This window comes from Pieris napi, chromosome 15 (assembly GCF_905475465.1).
Source record: "Pieris napi chromosome 15, ilPieNapi1.2, whole genome shotgun sequence".
Taxonomy (NCBI): domain Eukaryota; kingdom Metazoa; phylum Arthropoda; class Insecta; order Lepidoptera; family Pieridae; genus Pieris; species Pieris napi.
The window spans coordinates 9,722,103-9,740,799 of record NC_062248.1 but is presented as its reverse complement, the minus strand read 5'-3'; the positions used below and the strand labels follow the sequence as shown (position 1 = coordinate 9,740,799).

At 34.8% G+C, this 18,697-nt stretch overlaps 1 protein-coding gene across 3 annotated transcripts in view; it reads right to left on the bottom strand.

The window, feature by feature from the left end:
- Window positions 1-6,782: 6,782 nt before the first annotated feature.
- The window catches only part of LOC125056602 (homeodomain-interacting protein kinase 2), a 130,266-nt gene continuing 118,351 nt past the window's right edge, over window positions 6,783-18,697 (bottom strand). For all 3 annotated transcript variants that reach the window (XM_047659786.1, XM_047659785.1, XM_047659787.1), the window contains exons 12-24: window positions 17,914-18,024; window positions 17,233-17,400; window positions 16,301-16,411; window positions 15,399-15,586; window positions 14,999-15,061; window positions 13,223-13,327; window positions 11,468-11,634; window positions 10,598-10,797; window positions 10,254-10,442; window positions 9,816-9,893; window positions 8,789-9,000; window positions 7,893-7,985; window positions 6,783-7,532 (exon numbers count right to left, since the gene is read on the bottom strand). In XM_047659786.1, the coding sequence (XP_047515742.1) occupies window positions 7,385-7,532; window positions 7,893-7,985; window positions 8,789-9,000; window positions 9,816-9,893; window positions 10,254-10,442; window positions 10,598-10,797; window positions 11,468-11,634; window positions 13,223-13,327; window positions 14,999-15,061; window positions 15,399-15,586; window positions 16,301-16,411; window positions 17,233-17,400; window positions 17,914-18,024 (1,833 nt within the window). In that variant the 3' untranslated portion in view covers window positions 6,783-7,384. The remainder of the gene's footprint in view (window positions 7,533-7,892; window positions 7,986-8,788; window positions 9,001-9,815; window positions 9,894-10,253; window positions 10,443-10,597; window positions 10,798-11,467; window positions 11,635-13,222; window positions 13,328-14,998; window positions 15,062-15,398; window positions 15,587-16,300; window positions 16,412-17,232; window positions 17,401-17,913; window positions 18,025-18,697) is intronic.

Here is an 18,697-nt window from a genome sequence, read left to right as displayed (position 1 = left end):
TTATAATTTTATGGTGTTTAATTTGACGTAATTGAAATTTATGAATTATGTTACAGTCTGAACTTGTCGCCTACAATTTGAGACTTCAGACTAAATTTTTTTGTTTAGCCATAACACGGTATGGCTTGTGTACTGCTAAATTTAATACATTATATTAAATATGATCTCACAATTTGTACTCCGTGCAAATTTCATATGTTAAGTAATTTGCCTTGTGAAACATTTAATACATATTAATGTTAGCTGAACATCGCCGTACTGGTACAATTGTAAATAGTTTTGATTAACATGAGTGCTGGACTCAAATTAGTGTATGTAAAGTATACACTTATTTAATTTCACTCATGGTATGTCGCGCATAGGCTTTAGTTCACACTTTAACACATCAGGGCCCCTAGACAAAGATACATTGCGACATGCGTGACCCGCTTTCGCCGCTGTATGGGAGTGATCACGTGACCAAGATTAATGTGAATCCCATACAGTTTTATTTGTCTAGGGCCCCTGTGTTTACCTGCAAAATTTTACATGAAAACTTATTATCCTATAGATAAGAAATAATATATTTTTGATATATCAATTGGAATCATAGTTCTAACTTCTAAGTCTTGCGCGTATCAACTATTTACGTTTCGTAAGAAGTTGTACAAATTTTTGATATATATGTAATATCTATATATCTCTATACTATACAGTAGCTGTCCTAATTACAAAAGCTGTAAAGTGTGAACTCTAAAGCCCATGCGCAATTCACTAAATTCACTGTAAATTTTTGCACATTGTGTATTTATTATCCAGACGGCGACTACATAATAGCCCCAGAGGCATTGCCGAATAGTTAATAGTAATTGCAATACATGTATTCGGCAAATATACGAGATGTTTATTTATCTTAAGTGTAATGTATAAAACCTAAAATTAGTTTTAAAAAAAGCTTACTTCGTACGGTATTTGTTGTTTTCTTTATAACCTTTTACCTCCAGTATTCTTTGTGTGATCCTAAGCAGAAAAAGAAATTTTAACCCTATGTAAAATAACTCAGTTGGAAAAAATCTAGTACCTCGATCTGCCGCTACATTAAAAGAAAAGTCTTAATTGATTAGGATGAAGTGTACACTCAACTATATTATCATACTTAGCAGTGAGAACTCCCTTCTACCGTTTGTCGACCAACACTAACGCGAGCATACAGTCCACTCTCTCGCTTCAGTAATACCGTGCTAGACAAAAAATCACACGTATCAGCTGCTCACTGAAGTAATTCCGACCCAATTCGACTTGAGGTCCTTCAAGAAAAGAGCGTACCAATTGAAAGACCGGCAACGCACTTGCGTCCTGGCAATGTGAGTGTCCATGGGCGGCGCTATCACTTAACATCAGATGAACCTCCTGCCCGTTTGCATATTACATATATTGGGTTCTGTCGCTAAACTTTTCTAATAGTCTTAAAAGAGATATGTATGCATGCAGTTACATAACTACGAATAGATAATGTTTACATCTGTGTATAGTATGTGAAGGGTAAAAATAAAACAAATAATTGGATGCTCGTATGAAAATGTTTATTGATATCACAATCAAGTCTACACAACTACCCGATTACCCGCCATTCAACGCGATATAGATGATGATACATTTACGATTCAGTACATTCAGGCGTCTACCGTACAATATACAAATTCTAAGATATACACTTTAGAAATTAAAGTTCCTGTAGTTGCAAAAATAGCGTGCTGTAAAGTAGAACTTTTAATCTATGTAGGTACTCAGTATAAAATGGATTCTACGTGTTAAAATCGTGTACGAACTAAATATTCTAAATCATTAACTATTTTGGTGAAATATTATAACATCACTAAGTTTATCATTTCGGCAAGTAGCGTAAAGGAACCGGAAGTAAAAGCAAACGAATGAAATGCAAATAATAAGTTATTGTCTCGAAATACCTTTCAGAACCTGCAGGCATTATACGCCGTACGCAATAAATACAACAACATTAATTAGATTACCCCTATTTACAATACAGTAGAACATTACACTTAGGCACATCGATTGTTATAAAATTATGATTTAATTCGAAAAAGTGTACCGACATCGTCTGGTTTCTAAACTACACACATACAAACCATGTGATTTCAAGTGTGGGGTTAGTAAAAACTTTAAGAAATCTAAACATCGAAGATACTTAAAATGATCGAATGAATTCTCTAATGCAACATTAAACTTTAAAAATGTTAATAAACATTGCGAATATAACTTCATTTTCTTATATGACGCTAAGTATATAAGAAAAGAGCAAAGCATCGAAGACTTCGCGGGGCAATTTTGATAAATTTGTACTTTGAGCCCCTTGTCTCGAGCAGTATGTTAGCGGTTATAGTTAGTCGAATTTGTGTTTAAATATATTTATATTCTATGTATGTTGGTCGTAATCCTACGTTTACAGAATCTAATCTAGTACAAGACGTAGTTAGTACAGGTATTCATCGATAGTATGAACCTAATAATTAGACATCGAAATACAAAATCTCACTGGACGCTAATCGGATACACTTACTTACGGATACACGTAGAAAACAGCAAATACGAATTATTTTGGACATTAAAATCACTAGAAAGAAACAGTCATATATCTAAAACGGCGATCTAAGACCAAATTGGTGCAAGACGACAACGAGAAATACTAAGTGGTCAATTATTTTACGATTATCAAAGTAATGAAAGATAATTTTATAAGAAGTACAAAGATTAAAAAAATGACAAATATCTAACGTTAAAATGCTTAAAAATATTGGTATAATAAATTTCTCGATGTCGCTGTATCTATAGAATATAAACGTCTATCACATTTAAAACTATGCTGTCTCTACTAACATGGCTTATATATAATTGTTGATCTAAATCAAAAAGCCGTCTCTAGTGCTCTAAGTCCCTGATATAATTTTCAACTGCGATTTGAATCTGCGCAAACAACATTCAGATCGCAGTCTTCCGAAAACCTATAGCTCTAGTCCACCTATAAGCTCTATATAAATATAAAATATCTTAAAACGACATAGTTAAGATTTCAAAATCAGTTTGCTGTCGAGACTTGTTAAAAAGATATCTAGACGTAGTAAATAGAAGCAGTCCGCTGATCATCGCACGCGCAGTAAGGTACGAAAATTGGACGGCAAAATATTTTGGTGAGAGAAGTCTGTAGACAATTTGCTAGAGTTCTAAATACATATAAAAAGATGTAACTGAGAGGAAACTTTCAGGTTTTATTAATATTTGAATGTAATTTAAATAGTATTGTTAAAGCATTATAATTAACAGCTAACAGCGTTGACCGTGGACCGCCGAGTAATCTACACATACAACTAACGACAGATCACATTTTATTTAAAAGACAGTGTAAAAATAATGCTCATAAATATTGACCTATAAGAATTAGAATTAATTGTACTTTAACTAGTAGAAAGCCTATATTATTATCACACATACCTATTAGGTACATCAAACATTGAATATTATAAAATGTTAACATTTTTAACGGAAAACTAAGCATGAGCCACATTGAGACACTAAAATTACTCTCTAGTTACGCTACCCAACATCTATCAATTCATTTTACTTGAAAACCACAAAATAGCCCTCCAATCAGCCAATACATAAAACCTCTAGCGGTCTTTAATTACAATTAGATCAAGTGAAATCAGACTTGTGTTAATGTTAAGAATAGTAAAACTGCCGCATGAATCCCGCAGGCGTCAAGATTTATTTAAAATAAAGTGTCATTACACAACTTTCTATAACCTACAAGCTTTAGCACATGTAAACATTCAGTCAAAGTTACTAAATAGTGACGAATCGTATTTTATACCTTTAGTGCTTTATACAAATTTAAGTCTTAAAATGTAATATTCTTTATATTACGATCGTGCGATTACTGTAAAGTTTTTGTAATTTTTAACTTACTTAAAACAATTCAAAATACGGTGCGCGTCACGACATTCATAAATTGTTGACACAATGTGTTTGCCTAGATAAAAGTGGCATTATCCTAATTATCTATAGTTTTATAAGGGGCGAACTGATCACTACGAAACTTTGCAAATAAATAATAATGATTATTGTCTGACACTGGGTTATTGTCGAGACAGCAGCTCTGGCGATATCGCCTTACTATTGACTATAGATGCCACGCGGCGGGACTCGTTCGGTCACAAACCAAGCATATCTTCTATTTATCGAAATAATAGGTGTTCTGTGGCCCGATCTACTTCGCGAACCACAGCTCAGTACGTCGTAGGTCGACGGGCCCAAAAAAGGAAAGGGTAAAAATAAAAGTAAAATAAAAAGGGATATTTGGATGTTTATTTACAATTCTCATAATAACTATGCGATTATTAAAGAAGAAAAAAAATCTTAAGCCACATCAGTGCTATCCCCTGATCACCCACAAATTAATGTTAATGGTTCATAAATCGTGCTACAAGCACTTAAAAACTAACATTAGAAACAAAATACCCAATATGTTTAGCTTTTAGTACCATCGGTACGTAATGTTAACTTAAAACTAATAGTTTCACCGACAGTTAACCTTGGAGCGACAGCGGACATGTTCACTCATTCTCCGGTCACTCGTTCAACTAAATCAGTCTTATTAACTATTGCACTCTGTCATAGACTATAATTTGTCATAGACTAAGTACAAGTAATAAGACGGACATACAGATCGACCGGAGTTCTTCGAAATTGCATTTGTACATTTAATTAACGGTGAAACCGGGGGCCGGTCCTGAACAAATTTTATACGAAAATGAATTTTATTGCAACAACCCAAACAAAATGTACATTTTCATTCACTAAATCACAGAAATCGGTCATTTACATAATCGCGTGCCCCATATACAAACTTAGCTCACTAAAAATAACATTCCTTTTGCTTATCGTGTAAACCAAACGCTAAATTATACGGATTCTATAAATACCAATCAAAATACGAGTCGTAATTTTTATTTAGATAAATAAGATTGGAAGGCCCTTCAAAAATCGTTCTAGATGTTTTTCAATTCATATATATTACGAAAGCTATGACGTAATCACGCATGCTTTAAACGTGCGGCACGAATGCGGTGCCTACCGTTCCAACCTTATTCGATTAAAACAGCTGTCAAATGATAAAACTATCAATTTGTGACATATCAAAAACCAAATTCGAATGAGGTCATCAATATACCATTGAGACGGACAGACAAAACAAATTGGCCTTTGTACATCATATATAAAGAACGACCATCAACGTATAACGGTGTCACTCATAAACGGTGTTTAGTTAACCGTTTAAGACCGTAAGGATAATGGGAGATCAATGACTAAAATATATTGCTAACCAATACCGTATAATAATTCGTGCAAAACTAAGTTTAGGAAAAATAATAGATTATTATGATAAATGGATAACATTGTAGGGTTGAATTAAATCTAAAGCCATTACACTCGCTGGTGTATGAAAATAGGGATTTTTAGAATAAGAGTCAGCCCTACAATGCTTCATATAAAATTATTGTCAGACAGCAAAATAAATCCATAATGGAATATACATTAAAAAAATTTGACAAACGTAGGATAAAATGGCGGTCGCCAGGCTGAATACTTAAACTAAAATGGTCGCCACACGTGACGTCACGTGACAGCTGTCAAGCATTCACGGTGCTAATTGTCAAATGAAAAATGTTACGTCATGAATTAAATAGTTGAACATTTTTACGAATTATCAAATGGTAACAAATTTTTAATTTTAACAAATAACTTTCTAAGTTAAAAGAAGATGAAATCGCTAACATCTTTCTTCGTTAGCGCGTCATTTTAAATCAAATTTGTGTATTGTAAAATAAATATTTAAAAATATATATTTTAATCAAATACCAAAAACACCCCATTCGCAAACTAGTATCGTTTTTGTTAGATGCTTAAAAAGTTACTAATAATATTATATTAGACAACTACATTATGTCTTTGAAAACCGGAAATTAAAATAATCTTCATTAATTAGCATCCTCTGAAAATGTCACTTTGACAGCTGACACATAAGGGTCACGTGATGAAGCGAGTTAAAGACACATAAAATAAAACGGGCCCGTCTTAAACAAATCATCACCCAGTCGCTTGACGCGTTAGAAATTAGCAAATTATTAAAAGCGCCATATTGGTGATATCGGTGCACATTGATTTTAAGAGAGAAATTATAAAATAATTTTATTTTATTAATAATTTTAAAATATAATAAACATGATCTCAAATGTTGCCAGATAGACGTAAAGTTGATTTCAACATTGTTGCCTGATCGACATAGAATCCAGTGTTGCAAGATAAAGTATTAAATTCAGTGTTACCTGATAAACATAATATTGATTTCAACAGTGTTGCAAGATAGAAAATAAAATTCAGTGTTGCCATATTGATAAAAGAATCCACACCGACACCACCGTACAAACAAAAAAATCAAATTCACTACCTAAATATACATATCTATGTCTAATTGATAAAATTCTTAGAAACCTATACATATGCCATCACCGCGTCCTACATATATCTACAGAATTAAACACAGCATTATGAAACTACCCTAATTGATATGAAAATCAAAAATCTCAAACAAAAAAATCGTAAATAGATCATGTTAATAACACCTCGGTACTAACACCTAGATAAAACATTAGTAAATGCAACCTACTCTTAAATAAAAGGAAACTCTCGACGCTGACCGAATCAGCGGTCGCAAAAAAGCGATTGCGATCGAATCGCAAAATCGGAAAAAAATCGCGCCTCAGCCGTCAATAGAAAACGCGTACACACTAGTCATAAGATTTTGGATTTAAAATATTACAGTGTGATAGATATTTTTTCCCTTTGAACCGCTCGTGGGCGCTTACCGAAGACCTATCCAACCATAGCCACGGTAAAGGCCACGAATGTGCGCAACTATGTCTACTCGTAAAAACCTAATCCATCAAACATAGTAAAACATATTCACTAAAATCGTCTACGTACAATCGTACTTCGTATTGCATTGATCATTCTCACCATTACATCAAATAAATCACCACAAACAAAATAATCGTGATCGCGGCAGACGAACAATTGATTAATTAACGATCACATTCACTAAAACCTATACAAAACACTTATATTCACGTTTATATAACATAATAGGACGCGTAATACACTCGCGTCCTAACCACCATCGATCATCTTCAGTCACGGTCATTCCCGTTCGCGGTCATTCCCGATCACGGTCAATCCCGATCGCGGTCATTCCCGATCGCGGTCATTCCCGATCATGGTAATTCCCGTTCGCGGTCATATCCGATCGTGATCATTCCCGATCGTGGGCAACTCAATCTGTATACCAGAGGTGCTGGTGCGGATGTTGATGGACGAGATATGTGGGCGAATAGGGCTGCAGGTATCCCGGAATTCGAGCCCCACTTGCGTGGTGAGCCGGAGGTGGCCCTGGTACGCCGCTAACTCCACTCACACCACCACTGAAATTATATATTTTTTTCTATTTATATTATACAACTTTTGTTTTCTTGCGCTAGTTCTACATATAAACCAATAAACCATATTGTCTGACGAATTAAGTTATTATTATTGGTAGCCATAAGTACCTGACACATGTTGATATTTGTGTTAAAAAGCAATAATCTAATCCAATTCTAGTTTATTTTAAGTCTAAACTATTCTGGCTAAAGCACTTGTATGCTAATGTAATAATTTAAAAAAAAAGTTTCCAGAGTTGTCAATCTTTTGTTTATGTAACGTTTGACATATGACACTCAAAATATACGGTAAAATAAAAATCCTCCACTAACCCAATTTCATATTGAAGAAAAACAACTTACGTGTGGTAGTGATAGGTGGGCACATAGAGGGGCGGGGCCAAATACCCGGGAGACACGACCCCTGGTGGAGACAATACTCCTCCACTGCCGCTCCTGGAAACAATAAAATATATTTATGTTTCTTAGCTCATTGAGATGACGGTATCTATAAGAGTTACAATCAAAATTCATTTAACTTCTCGATTTTCAATGAGCTGGTCATATTTATCTATAACGGTCACCAAGGTAACATATCTTTAATCCACGTTTTATAATGCCATAAAGATACTCATTATCAAATTTAAACATTTTGTCTCGTATATAGGACGGGAAACGTCACAATAAAATTTCAAAAAACTAAATAAAATTGTTATACTCAGAATTTCTATTAAATAGTCATGAATTTTTTTATGTTTAATAATAAAAGGAAACTGTACGCACGCAGTACAAAGTACACATGTTGGCAAACAAATTTTTAAGTCTCGTTCATATTTATACAAATCTAAAACTAGATTTTCAAGACTTAGAGGAAGGGAAAATGTAAGATATTTTAGGAATTTACTGAATTTAATTGTCATTACAATGTCACACAAAAGTGTCGAAAATTAAGACAAATTATAAATTTATTTTTTTAATTTATTTCTTTGATAATAAAAACAAGTAGCATTTTAATTTTCATTTGAAATTTGAATAACTTATTTTGCATAAAATATTAATATTTCTTTAAAAAAAAATTTCTTTACGAAATTTTCATTCTTCCTTTAAAAACGCTGCACATCTTCGTGATGTTCCGTAAAAATTTTACCCTCATGCGCCTAAAGAAGTTTCACTTCAAAAATTACTTTAACAAAAGCTTTAATGCATATTTCCACAACTATACATTATCTTCATCAATGTTTTATTTCACAGCTACTTACTTATAATGCGTGTGCGGATGGTGGTGCCAGGCATGTTTGTGCGCATTGACGTTCATATTCCCGGCCATGCTGTTAACGCCGCTGACAGCGTTAACCGCGTTGACGGCATTAACCGCGCTAACCGCGTTAACCGCACTCACTGCGTTAACAGCGTTCACAGCGTTGACAGGAACCACTCCACTAGCGGGGATGTAATCGCGACAACCACCGTTCTGTAATATACAATATTTAAAATTGTATGGTCCTATACCAATAAAGATACCATTTATTATAACATATATATTTAAACAATTCATAATAATTCAAAGCTGTGGCTCAGTATGCATATTTTAACAGAGGACATCGTGAGCCATTTCTGTCAAAACCCTCCATCTTTTTAGTCGATACCAACTCCGGGGAAATAAATACAGATAATACAACTTTTTCTACAGCTGTGATACTTTTTGACATTTAACAACTGACAGACCACGCACGCTGTAAAGCACGCGAAACGTCGGTTAAATTTAAAATTATGAAAAATAATTGTAAAAACATAACTTCAACCCGGTAAAAAATTGTTTTATTTTCAAATGTATTTCATGCAATAAAAGATAACAGATGATAAAAATAAACAATATATAGTTCTAAGTAAAAAACTATTATGAAAAATTGAATGCAAGTTTGAAATTGCGCCATCTATGTTTAGCAATGCCCATCATATTTTCAACTATTTAAAAAACCCAATTATAAAGTAATTATTGAGAATTATACAGTATCGGCAATGTTGGAAGTCGGCAATCAAATCATCAACATACACACTAAAAGGCGCCGGCGGTCTACCTTGGAGAACACCAAACTTCAATATATTATATCCCCGGTATATAGGTGTCCCATGTAATAAAGCAGGGCTTCCGTATCAATAGACCCAAGATAAGAAACCCAATACTCCAGTCGGTGTTCCTACTAATTAATCCCAAGTGTATTATACAAAGTCAAAGGCTTTACTTAAATCTAAAAAGCATTTGAATAAAAGATAAATAAAACTTACACTATCTCTCTTATTGTGCTGATTGGGCACGTACTGGTTGCATTGGTATTCGTTCGCTTGACGCACGTTGCCACCCGTCTATAAATTATTTAGACATTAAATTTACGATATAAACTCTCTTGTGAAATAGACACAAATCATTGCATAGCATCGAAATCATCAGAGGACTAGGAAAGTAATAATAGTTTTCGTATTGTAAACCTAAGAAGTCCGTGGGCGTATTTGGAACAAAGAGGAAACATACATGGTGCTAAAATAAAAATTGTATATCGTTGACTACAACGCTGAAAATAATACTATAAATGTTGAAACGCTGAAAAGAATGCTAATTTGTATGTTTTATTTTATTCTCACGGTACAAGGCTAAACGAATTAAGGTGAAATTTTACAAAAGTTCTGATACATCAAGAAATTTTATTTTAATTAAAAATTACTTACATTATAATGTTGTTCGTGATGCGGCTCATGCTTGGCCTGCGCTTCTTGCTGCGCAAGCGCAAGTAATCTCTTTTTCTGACTTTGTGGCGTCGCTTGCGCTGCTGTTGCCTGTCGCTGTTGTTGTTGTTGCTGCTGTTGTTGCTGTGGTTGATGCTGCTGCTGCTGTTGTTGTTGTTGCTGCTGCTGTTGCTGGAAAGAAAGTAAAGATATCAAATATTACTTCCAAGTCTACATCAAAATAAAATATAGCAGAAAAGATTTAAGTTATTATATTTTAAATATTGCATACATCAATTTGAATTGACGCTTAGATGATAATATATAGGATTTTTTTTACAAATTACCTGTATAGGCTGCTGTTGATGATGGTGGTGGTGGTGGCACGGCTGGTGATGGTGCTGTGGCTCGTGCTTGACATGGCGCTCGTCCCTTGCGCTGCAGATGACGCCCCCCGTGGGGACGGCCCCGTTGGGGACGGACGTCCCACTCGTGGGCACGTTCACCCCACTCGATGCTTGTACCACGGCAGCGCACTCGCCGCTACCTGTTACGGATAAAATTTCGTTATATTGCAGTGGCGCTTTATTATTTGCATCATATGTGTTTTTCGAAATTTCCTATTCCTAACAAGTGTTAGGAATCCTAAAAAGAAAAGTTTTGACCTCAGACTTGAGAATCATGCTCTAATTATAATTGCTCGATTTAATTAAAACACCATTTATATTATACACACTGAAAAATGATGACGTACACATTATAATAAAACCACTGGCGCTACAACCTTTTTAGGTTTGGGCCTCAGATTTATCTGTTGCATGATCATTTGTCAATCTAATAGGCAAGTAGGTGTTCAGCCTCCTGTGCCTGACACAAGACGTCGCCTTTTTGAGTCTAAGGCAAACCGGTTGTTCACGATGTTCTCCTTCGCCGTTCGAGCGAATGTTAAATGCGTTACGTTAAATGTGAAGAAACTACATTGGCATCAAGCCGGGCATCGAACCTACGATCTCAGAGATGAGTCGTACGCTGAAGCCACTAGGCCAACACTTATACTAATATATATATATAATACACTATACATAGAAAAAAATATAATCTATTGTATTTTATCTATAGTTTTATGTTTTGTCTATGGCAACACTAGTCTATTGTAACAAGTTATTAAAACACGATTATTTGGCCATTGCTGAAAGATAGATAGAAATGAATTGCACCTCTGTTATCGTGCGGTCGCTGTGCGTCGTGCCTTGGCTCGTCGTCATCGGAGTCCGAGATGGTGATAACGGAAACGGCTGGTGACGGCGTGTCTCGAATGGTGATGGTGTGCGCACCACCACCAGTTGCCACGCTAGTGTTCGGCTCCCACGCCCCAGGGCGGATACTGTAAGTTCAGATTATTAAAGTATTCGAAGCAATACAGCCGAAGGTTTACTATTTAACACGTATTTTTGTAGACAGCTAAACTTCATCAGAATTATAATTCGGAAATCTTTATCAGTGAGAAACCAAACTATTAAATATATTTATTTATTATAATCGTAAAATCAATGTTAATGCACGGTTCCTTGGTGATCGGGGTGCTTTAAATAATAGAGGATGTCATTCAATATCAACCACCCGCGTTCAACAATAGAATGTATGCGAGATAATTAAATGATATTTGCTATGAAACGAAGGCCTTTTTTTTAAAGACAATTCACACCAATTGACCTAGTCCCATGCTAAGCTGGTGAAGCTTGTGTTATGGGTACTAGGCAACGGATATACATACATATTATAGAGAGATAGACATATAAATACATATTTAAACACCCAACACCAAATGCTCATCACATCGATGTTCGTCTCAGCCGGGGATCGAACCCGGGACCCATGGATTCGCAGTCAGGGGTACTGACCACTAGACCAATGAGTCGTTTCGAAATATTAATGTAATGTAAATCTTGAAGAGAGTGCCTTCGTCTGGCTTTACTCTGGCTAACTCTGACGATTTAGGAAATCGCCACGTTTATAAAACTAAGAAAGCCTGAGTGAGTAAAATGTATAGGTATGTTATCTAAAGCTGGCGGCTTCAACACATTTACACTTTGTGCTTGTGTAGTGTCTGTGAATAAGCGCGAGACGTGATGTCAAACTGAAATACAATCACAAATACATCACGAAAAGACTGTCCGTCTCTCTCGCGCTCGGTCAAGCTTATGAGTATAAAAGAGACAGTTATTGTTTTTCTTTTGCTACTGTTTATGTTGATCTTTACTGTTTTATATTATTATTATTTTATACATGTTGATCTTTTTTCAAACATTACCAGGGCAATCTCGTGAAATGATGCACAATGTTTTTAATTATTTTAAGCATCTTAATAAAAACAGTTTAATGAAAAAATGTTATATTTAATTTGACATCAGATGCGACTGGGGTTTCTAAGAGGAGTATTGAAAGAATAGTTAGGGAAGTAAAAGTGAAGTGTGTTGAGCTAGATGGAGCTTATATCGAAAAATGAATAATTATTTACACGTACTACTCTTTCACGTTCTTGGTCTGGCTTAGAACTTTTGGATCCACCCTCGTATGCACCTAATATTTATATGTATTAGACACATTTTTATTTATTTACAACCTACCCAACCTTACTAAAACCAGAGTGGACATTGAAATTGCATTAGTGTGAGTACTGTGAACCCGCCAGCTTTCGATAACCGACCTATACAGCCTTGGCTCCTACACTTAATTTCACTAGAAGCTGAATTAATCATATGAAAATTCCGGCATCCAATAATTAAACATATCCAGTGTTTGTCATCTATAGTAAGGTTTAGGAAACCTATATTCTATCTGTTATCTTTTAAATTGTTTTCTCTTTCTTTACATTAACTGTGTGTTTAAATTTGTTGTATTGTATTAAGGTTATATTAAATCAATACAATTTTCATTTAAAATTAATACTAAAAATAGGACTAGGCACTTACGTGTTATCGTGTTGTTGCCTCCGTGATGGCGGCGTGCCTTCCTTAACCCGTTTCTTCACCGGCGACAGTTGAGTCGGCTCTTTCTTACCACCACTGCTGGCCATGCTGCAATTTATTTACCATATTAATTCTCTTACTTACTTTTTCAATAACTTATTAAAATTACTTGGGATTTGAATTTCCGTTCTTCATATGTTTTTAAACTTTATTTACTGTTTCGATAACAATTTCCTAGTAATTCCTTAAGCGTATCATTTAGGTTTCTTAAGTGAACAATTATTTTTTTAATATTAAAAATAATGTATGAGGGTTTAAGAATTGTATTAATTAGCAATATTTATTAAGTATAAAGCACGTTTGCCTGTTAATATTGGTGAACATTCAGTTTTTATCTATGTGCGTTTACTACCATTAGCAACCTTTTTAAAATTAATAAATTCCTATTATTCCAATAATATCAATAAGTATCATGAGATTATCGTCATTAATTACAATTTTGTTTTTTTATTCCCAAGTTTTATCTTTTTCCAGTAAACCATTTCAGTTATTGGTTTGGTTTCGTAACCATCATTTTTCGATCTTAATTTTGTCTAATGTTAAATCTAAATGATATAGGTAGCTATGTTAGCACATGTCATGTGTATCAACTTATGTTTATAGATATTAACTACCACATTAGAAATTAACAAAAAAACATAGAAAATGCTATTAAAATAAATAAAAATGATGCAAAGGAATTTTCAAAAATAATAAGCTTTTTAGAAATTGATAAATGCAAAAAGAATCACAAAGATGGAATTGGCTTTTAATGAGAAGATTTTTAGTAGTATATTCCCGAAGAAAGCCAGTAAGTAGTCAAGAGATACTCAATACTTGTAAAGTAGAAAACCAACACCAATGGTAAAGCTCAAATAACATAAATCAGTGGCGTTACAACCTTTTTAGGTCTGGCCCTCAGATTTCTGTATCTGTTGCATGATCATTTGTAATTTAAAAGGCAAGGTAAACATCCTATGCATGGTCTAAGGCAAGCCGGTTTCTTCACGATGTTTTCCTTAACCCTTCGAGCGACTTAAAAATGCTCACATAGAAAGAAAGTTCACTGGTGCACAGCCAGAGATTGAACCTACGACCTCAGGTATGAGAGTCGCACGCTTCAGCCACTAGGCCAACATTATAATTTGGATTTAATATCCTATTATGGATACTAATCTATAATATAAAAAATGAATCGCAAAATGTGTTAGTAAGCGCATAACTCAACAACGCCTGGACTAATTTGGCCAATTCTTTTTTTATAATATTCCTTGAAGTACGAGGATGGTTCTTACGGAGAGGAAAATTAAAAAAATGAGTGAAAAAGTCTAAAAACAACACTTTTCTATATTCCCATGCAAAATATTCGTAATAATATTTAAAAGTCAATTTGAACTTTAATACCATATCATAAAGTTCAAGTGTTAGTGGAGGGGTTCCGGGAAGGTAAATTTTTATTTTTTGACATAATGTATTTGTTGTCTTATCAACTTTCTTTTTTTTATCTTAGCTAGACCAGTGTCCCGAATAGCAGAATAAGTATTTAAAAAAAATAAAGAATCGACTGTTAGGCGGTACGATGTTCGCCAGGTCAGCTAGTTTATTATAAAAATGGGAAAGAAGAATTTAAATACGACATTTTAATAAATTAAAGAATATATACTGATGAAAGGTGTGCTAGAGAGATAAAGGCAGTAATGGCAACAAAAATAAAAGCGTGGTTAATATCAGGTGCCACACCTGTAGTGATGCGGCTGATGGTGGGGCTGGTAATGCGCCACGCTCGACTGCTGCTTTGTTGATCTGGAGACAACCACTCTCATTACCATTTACACGGAGCATCTTCTACTTCTTTGGAGTCATTATGAGACATCATTTTTTGAGTTTTAATGTGACAAAATCTATAGCCCAGCTTATTTCCGATTTTGACACTTTTTAAAATATATAGACCGCTTCATCGAAATTTTGAAACTTTCTTCTCTCACTAGATTTTTACGGAGATATTTAAATTATAAAATATTTAGATTAACATCAAAAGGGCCCGACAGTTTAAATAAACTTCAAATTGACTAAATGTTATCCGTAGACAATATATTTTTAAATTAAAGTCTCAAGACAAATGTTTAGTATGTCTAAGTACCTCTTGTGCGGGTGATGATGATGGTGATGAAGGTCCCAGACATCCGGCTCGGGCAAAGGCGCGGGCTCGACTATGAGCGGCGCACGCCACTCGACGTCGCCCACGCCGCCCACACCGCCCACACCAGCCACGCCGTGTTGGTGATGGGCGGCAGCCGCCGCAGCAGCCGCTGCAGCCAGCTGCTGTACCTGAAAACAAGACGACAATTTAAAAAATGTTAACCAAATAAATGTTTACAAAGCACTAAACTCCAACTAACTTTATTCAAAAAGGTAAACAAGTACACTTATGAACCTCAACAGAAAAGATGTTGAATGGATTCTAAATTTACATTTACTACCAAGCAAATTGTTATTATTATTAAACAATTTTTATTTGTTCGCAAGTCAAGAGCGTAAAGCGGGCAAGAAGAACTGGCAAGAAACTCTTCGCCACTCTTTTTAATCACCAAATTTTGAGTCATACCAATTTTTTGAACTGAAGCAAATCAATCCCAAGGATTACGATCATTTAAATAATCTTCAAATTTGTAAAAAGCTTTATTTATTCAATTACGTTTAACGAGAGTTTTGAATTTATTCAGTGATAATTCTTTAATTTCGTTTGGGAGTTTGTTGTAAAAACGAATACAATTTCTGTATACGTATAAGTAATGGTTTATCTTCTGGAACCCGGTTGGTCGTACGCTAAAATTAGTTCTATTTCGAGTATTATACTGGTAAAAGTCACCGTTTCTCTTGAAAAATCTTTATAATCACCACCAGTAATTGACTTCAATGGTGAAGACCAGACTAAATTTAGTACGAGAATCTCCAGAAACATCAAATTTCCAAAGCAAGTTTACTTTAAACAGTAATTATAAGAGACATTTTATAAGATTTAAAGTGTAAAGTGTACGTTACCTGATAGGCGGGCTGGCAGAGTATAGAGGAGACGAACTGATGCGGGAAAGGCTCAGCTCTGGTGTACTGCCTTCCGCCCACGGCCACGCGTCCTGCTCCATAGAGCTGGTACTGCAAAAGTTATAACAAATTGATTTATTTCGACAATAGCAATAACTTATTCAAAATATGAACATTTCTCCTAAAAATTACCTAAATTACAAAAAATCTTCCCCTTTTTAATTGACATCATTTTTTTGATCGTGTATTGTGAACACAAAAATTTATCTTAAATTAAGTTCTTTAATTGATAATGAAATGTCATAGAAATTATTCTACCTAGTTAATGAATAATATGTATATTTATTTTGATAAGGGGGATGTACTGTTCTTATATTATTAATATAAATATATCGATGTTTGAATATAAATCAGTATTGTACCAACACTCATATTAAATAGACTTGTTTCATTACAATACTCTGTTCCTTATAAGGACATACCAATACCAAATTAGGTACACCCTTCATTCATTGATTGATACTCAAAAGTCAAGTATAAAAATCTTCAGGTTTATTAATAAATTAATTTACATACATAAATATCTTTATAAAAAATGCTTTAATACTGTTTGTAACCATTTCTTTTTCCGAACAGTTTTTTTTATGACTCTGGCACGGTTTTGTGCATTAGCCAGCGTCAAGTATAAGATTTTTATAATTCGTTCTTTTTTTGCCTTAGAAATTCGACCCTGTCCTCCATGTACGGTTTAGGCACTCGCCCTGTACCGCACAACCCTCCCAAAGGCCGAGAACAAATTTAAATTAAATTAAAACTTGCCCTCGAACCGGGAATCGAACCCGGTACCCCTCACCTAGCTGCCACTTAATAAGACCGCTAGGCTATGAGGCTCCCTTCCTAACAGTTATTCTTAGTTCATTTTTTTAACTTACAAGGTTGTCATAAGGCGCAGCCCGCAGCCGCTGCTGGTTGATGGTGAGCGCGAGATGGTGGGCCGTGGATGGTGCTGGGGCCACAACGCCGCCCACATACTCGCCGCCCACGCCCACGCCGCCCACACCGCCCACGCCACCCACGCCGCTCCCCGAACGACGGCAAACCTGAAATATTATTATTGATTATCAGCCATTTCTTGTATGTAGACGGAAAGTTATATAAAGGGTGCGTCTAAACCGATATGTTTAATTTTTTTTTATTTATATAGTATATACGCACTTTTAAGCTTAAGACACTAAATAAAATGTTTATGTACATACATCTACAGACTTGTCAATTACTTTTTTTAATTCTTTGGACAATGATACACTAAAATCGCTTGCTTAAAGAGATAACGAAAATTTATCGAAATAAACATTTGTGAAGATTTAATAATAAAGACATAATATATATCACGAATTTTGACCAAACTCTTATTTATTTGAATCCCCCCTCCCACTAATCGTTATTTAAACGATTATTATTTTGAGCTCTTTGTAATTTGAAATTTACCTCTAGTCCCTTGAGTTTCAAATTATCTAGAGTCGACTGTACTTCGTAGTAATCTTAATAATAACAATTTATTTAATTAATTAATAAATATGTTTTTTAATGCCGTAAGTACATTTGAAACATACCTCCATCATTTGAACGGAGGCCTTGACGTTGTTGCAGTGAGCGTAGTCGACGAGATGAGCGAGAGTCACGAACGCGTGATTTAACGCTTCTCCTGGTGTTATTCGTCGCTCCTAAGGAAATACTAAATTATTAGTCTTGGTACGACACACTTTTCTTCTTGGCCGGTATCGCTGTCATTGATATTAGTATTGCCAGTAAATAAAAATTAACCATTACAAAAGGAATAATTAGCAGGCTAACTTAATAATTGATTAATATAATAATTGATTATGACATTTTCCTTTGAATAATTGTAATGTAGAGGGAGGGTAAATCTTGCTGAGTTTCTTGCCCGTTCTTCTCAGAACAAGGCCTCCTGGTAGTTTTGCGAACGGATGGCGTAGTCTTGCTCTTGCGTGAATTTTGTAAACGTTGTTGACATTCATAAGCATGCTCTAAGAAGCATCTAAATTGAATAAACGAATTTTGATTTTTTGATTTTGATTGAAATTTCCTAATAAACAGTGGCGTAACAGTAGAGTGGCAGTGCTTGTAAAATGCCACCGGGCCCCTGACCCAAGAGGGCCCCTGCCCATTAGGAATTATGTTCTATGAATGAATGTGAAGTCTCCAATACGCATTGGGCTAACGTGGGGACTACAGACCATTCCCTCTCGCCTAAGAGAGGAGGCCTATGGCCATTAGTGGGACATATACAACGTGTAATTTAGTACGCTGAAAATCTCGAAGTTTAATAAAATTAAACTAAGTACAACGTGACGATTTTGACTGATAGGGCCCCAT